We start from the raw sequence: 5,235 nt of genomic DNA, 5'->3' as shown, positions 1-5,235 counted from the left end.
CTTAGCGCTCAGTTACTGGTACCCACAACTGGGAAGGCCAGAGAGTCCCTTCAGAGCTGGGCTGCGTCACCAAGGATCGAATCCCTCTAGGAAATGGAAATAGGCCTTTGCCTTGGAAATCTCTCTGCACAACAGGTGCCTCCTCTGTCATTCCCACCTAAATTAAAATGACCTGATCAGCAAGTTGTGCCCCCAGCTGCCAAAGCCTCGTGTGCCTTTGCCTCCCACGTACCACGAGTGTGTTGTGGTCCCACGTCCAGGGAGGGGAAAAGTGTTCCCGTTTTCCCTGCGAATGACCCTAGAAAAGCCTCCAGAAAATATTTTGGCTCCCTAATCATTTTTTTGTTTGTTTGTTTGCTTTGGGGCTAACAAGGGCTAAGGTGAGAGCTCTGAAGCATGAGCTGAACCATTGCCTTTTCTTGTTCATTTTAGGAAACTCTCAGCTCTCAAGAGCTCCTCCAAGCGAATTCGCTGGCCTGGAGCTCACTGCAGTCACCTCGCAAGAGCTGACCCTGCTCTCGGGTTTCCAGAGCTCAGACACGGCAAGCCAAGGCCAGAACTAGGAAGTCGGGACACTTTCCCTGCCCTTCCAGCGCCCAGGGGCAGCTTCAATCAAGCAACTTCGCCTTGCCCCGGCCGGCAGGCACAAGCCCGGCGAGGGCTGTAGCGATTCGAGTCCATTCCTGCCCACTTTTCACAGCCTGCGGCAGCGTCTCGTCTCCTCTCCTCCCCAGAGGCTGCCTGTCGCCCCCCTCGGACCCCCCGACCCCTCCGCCGGGCCCATCACGTCCCCCCGACGAGGCGAGGAAGGGGGCCGGTCACGGAGAGAAGTCCTCCCCCCGCACCCCGTCCCTGCTGCCTGCCCGCCCGCCGCCGCGGCCCCTCTGATTGGGCAGCGGGGGAGCCCCAGCGCGCCCCTCTCCGCGATATAAGGGGCGGCGGGGCCGGCCCCCGCCTCATTGCCCGCCCCCAGCCCGGGCGCAGCGCGGAACGGAGCGGCGGGGCCGCCTCCTCGTCTTCTTCCTCCTCCTCCTCCTCCTCTTCTTCCTCCTCATCATCATCATCGCTGAGGCACCGGCGAGGCGATGGCCGAGCTCAAGTCGCTGGGCGGCGAGGCGTACCTGGCGCTGGCCCCGGGCTACGGCCCGTCGGCTTTCGGCTACGGAGCCGTGCGCGGCGGAGCCGAGGGTCCGCGGGGGAGTTACCCGGGGGGCGGCGGGGCTGATTTCCACCCCGGGACGCTGGGCAAATCGGCGGAGAGTAGCGGCGAGCAGAGCGGCGACGAGGAGGACGGCTTCGAGGCCGGGGTGAAGGGCGGAGCGGCTTTCGAGCGGGAGGGCAAGCTGAAGGGGGGAGCCCTGGGCAAGAAGCCCAAGGAGCAGCGCTCGCTGCGCCTCAGCATCAACGCGCGGGAGCGGCGGAGGATGCACGACCTGAACGACGCCCTGGACGGGCTGCGCTCCGTCATCCCCTACGCCCACAGCCCCTCGGTGCGAAAACTCTCCAAAATCGCCACCCTGCTCCTGGCCAAGAACTACATCCTCATGCAGGCGCAGGCCCTGGAGGAGATGCGGAGGCTGGTGGCCTACCTGAACCAGGGCCAGACGCTGAGCGCCCCGCTGCCCGCCACCCTCAACCCCTTCGGACAGTCGGCCGTCTACCCCTTCGGCGGCGCGGCCTTGCCCACCTGCCCCGAGAAATGCACTGCCTTCACAGGAGCCGCCTCCGCCCTCTGCAAACACTGTAATGACAAGCCTTGACTTCTGGCTCCTTTGGGCTCTTTGGTTTCGGTTTTATTTTTATTTTTCTGTGCACTTTTCTGTCCACTACCATCAGCCCTGGCTTCCTACCATCAGTTAAGTCTGGGTTTTCTTTTGATTTCCTTCTTTTAAATTACCCCCCCTCCCCACACCCTGGTTGGAAATCTTTGGCAGTTTTCATGGACCCCAAAACCACCCACTTTCAACTTTAGTTCCCCCCCCACATGCAACTTCATCTGTAGAGTTATTTCCTTCCCAGCCTGTTAGTGGATTGTGAGCGTAGTGTTGCTTTTCTGCTTGCTCTGATTTACAAAGTTTTTGAGCAGCTTTTAAACTAAACTATAGGCAAACAGGGAGGGAGAGAGATCTGCAAGTGGAAACCTCAGTGATTTTCCTTTGGAATGATCAACCTGTGTTAAAAATAGCTTAAAAGGGGGAGGGGGAGTAAAATCCAGCTGCAAAACTATGCAATGTTTCAGAATTATGGGGGGTGTCCTATGTAGCCAGCTGGGGTTGGACTGCATTCCCAAATCCTGATGAAAATGCCATTCGGTGAGCTCGTGAGAGGGGGGACATTCGATGCTCTTGGTAAAAGAATAGATGCTTCAAAATAAGATGCTTTCTTTTTGCTCTTAAAAAAAAGTAAAAAGAAATTAACCCGTTCTTGAACTGAGAGGAACCTGTGATTGTATGCTATGCTTGCTTTTTGCCTGTTTCTCAGCTTGGTTAAGTTTTCCAGGTGATTTTCCAAAGTCATTGCTCATCATGATAAACAAAGCAAAAGGTCACTTAACATATTTATATGTATTTATAATAAATAAAACATATGAATAACCGCTTTCTCTGTCCTACATGTCTCTAAAACCAGCTGGCAGTCAGAGCAAAACCCCCGCTGAAGTAAGGTAAAGCGGAGACGGACGTGGCAGTCCTCTGTGGAGGAGCAGCGTTGTGAAGTTAGGCAAATGATCGGAATACTTGGAAAAAGCTTGTGCACATTCGGCTCCTTATCAGCAGGGATTTTTTTTTTTTTTTCTCCAGTTTCTCATGAATCATGAGCACACAAAATAAATGTTGTTTCCGCCTGACATTTGGAGTTAAGCAGGTAGAGATTTAGCTTGTATATTTTGATGCTTGCTGGAGAGTGCCCTGAAAGTTTGAAAGGATTTATTGTAGCATCAAGCTTAGCTCCAAGGACACCTATATGAAACACAGCAGGGAAGGAAATTGCTTAACGACTGTGCTTATCCCTTTGGCTTGTTGTTTGGGGTTTTTTGTTGTTGATGTATTTACAACTGGACCCTAGACCTGTGTGTGGGGTTTGGGCTACTTAATATCATGACTAAACTAATAATCCCTTGCCAAGTCCTGACTGTGTTAGTGCAACTTACAAAGCGAGTCTCTCGCTGGCTGAGTTTTTGATGTTGCTTGTGTTGATTTACTCTTGTTTTCTGTTTTATGACGTTTAAAGCTTTAGTGCCTTGTATGCTTCACTAGTCATTATATAATAATAATAATTGAGGCGCATTCAGTGATTTCTGTTGAGATTGGAATACCCACCCAATGTCAGAGCAACCGCACAAACTGGTACAGTCGCAGCCTGAGGGGCTGGAGCTGTCCGTGGCCATTTGTGTTAGGAGCGGGGTGTAACTATTTAGGGTTATTAAACCAATTTCCATGCCTGTCGCTAGTGTTATGCTAATTTGAAAAGGACTGCCATCCCTCTAAAGCCACTTGTCTACGGCATTTAATTTTAATTAATATATTTCCAAAAGACTTCTTGTGTTTGGAAAACAACGTGTGTGATTAAGGCTCATTCATAAAGACGTATGTTTAAAACTGGTTCCTGCTTATTTTCATTTTTATGTCTTCATTTCTTCTTTTTTTTTTTTTTACAGAACAGATTTACAGAACAGTTTCTGTTGTACCTTTTTCCATAAAAGAAAGTCTTGAAAATACTCTTAAAAGGCATCTGATGAGCGAAAGTGAACCAAAACCACTACTGACGCAAAAATGACTGGAAATTGCAAATCAGCAAAAGTCACTTAAAATTTTGCAGACTGAGTTGTTGCTAGGTAATATTTTTGGGGGAAAAAAAGGTCAATTTAACAGAGAATCATTATTTTTAGGTAAATATTTATTACTTCTGATTAAAGTTATAGAAGATTGAGCCATTGGGAATATTTAAATGAGATTAGTTCATTTTCACCAAAACTAAAATAGTTGGAGAATGAAGTATTTAACAGCTTAATATTAGATATGAGTTTGGTTTGGTTAAAGACTTATACTAATAATAATGAAATTTGTAATTGCTTCTTTCTTAAATAATTACCGCAAAAGAGTGGCTCACTAATTTCAGAGCCTAAAAAAGTCTTCATAGTCTTGGAGACGAGCTATTTTTGGAACGATGATTTTTGGTGCAGTGATTGTTTAATTCTTTTCCTATAATCTATGTGAGTAAAAAGCTTGCTCGTATTACCATATCTACCTAGAATCCTAAAAATCCACCTTCAGAGAGTCCTTGAAGTACTCAGAAGGCTCTTTGACAGCCCACTTTCAATTAAATAATCTCAGGAGGCTAAATGTAGAATTTCAAATACGGAAGATAAAACTTGCATTAAAGAAAATTTTGAGAGAAAAAAAAAATAGTCAAATTGAGTATCTAAGTACTGTTAAAAGGCTAGGTATTAAAAACAGAAAAGTAGAACTTACCAGAGCAATACTAGAGGAACTTGTAAATCGTTATTGACATCGTCTGTAAAGTACAGGGTTTTTAATTCAAAAGTGAAAAGTCCAATTGTAACTTTTCCTGCCACAAACAAATTTCATATTAAGCTGAAACAAAGTTGACTAACTTCTCAGTTAATCTGAAAGTTCAGTCCTGTGAGTTGCTTTTAGCCACCACAGACTCGTTGGATTTTAACTCTTCTCATTCAGAGCTGAAACCCATCCTGAGCCCTTTGCGTTTCCCGTCGAGAGGAAGGCGTCTGTTTCGGTGTGATTTACGCTTTGTGCTGAGCTGCTGCTGAAACCCCTGCTGAGTGAATGCCTAGTGCTGCTGGAAGGATGATTTTGTTGGGAGGTGATAAACCGGCATCTGATTATTGCATTTGTGTGTGTAAAGCATCAGTGCTAACCTTGCAACTGCGCGTGGTTATCCTGGGACTGAGATCCTGTAACTTGTCGTTTGTTTTTCCCCTTCTCTGGCATATGGAAAAAAAAAAAAAACAACTTATTTTGTGTATCATGTAAGGTTTTAAGTGTCTGCTTCCAGTTGGTGTTTCAGAGAATATGAAGGGAGGACTTCAAAATGCTGTAGATCTTTTTTTTTCTGCTCAAATATTCTTGTTATGATGCCTGCTTTTTTTCCAAGAAGGATTTATGGTGTATGCTCAGATGGAATGGACATACATATCATATGTTCTAATGTATTCATTATCGTGGTATATTCATATTTTGGAGAAAGCATAATGCCATC

The 5,235-nt window shown here is 46.9% G+C and overlaps 1 protein-coding gene across 1 annotated transcript; it reads left to right on the top strand.

Annotated features, from left to right (window-relative positions):
- Positions 1-777: 777 nt before the first annotated feature.
- BHLHE23 (basic helix-loop-helix family member e23) lies at positions 778-2,689 on the top strand. The gene has a single exon (XM_010120447.2). It carries the CDS (start codon positions 1,086-1,088, stop codon positions 1,758-1,760), a length of 675 nt encoding a protein of 224 aa, XP_010118749.2. The 5' UTR covers positions 778-1,085; the 3' UTR covers positions 1,761-2,689.
- The last annotated feature ends 2,546 nt before the right edge of the window (positions 2,690-5,235 follow it).

Source organism: Chlamydotis macqueenii, chromosome 16 (genome assembly GCF_036417535.1).
Source record: "Chlamydotis macqueenii isolate bChlMac1 chromosome 16, bChlMac1.mat, whole genome shotgun sequence".
NCBI classification, from domain to species: Eukaryota; Metazoa; Chordata; class Aves; order Otidiformes; family Otididae; genus Chlamydotis; species Chlamydotis macqueenii.
Note: the sequence above shows the minus strand (reverse complement) of the source record. Positions and strands in the feature narration are given on the sequence as shown.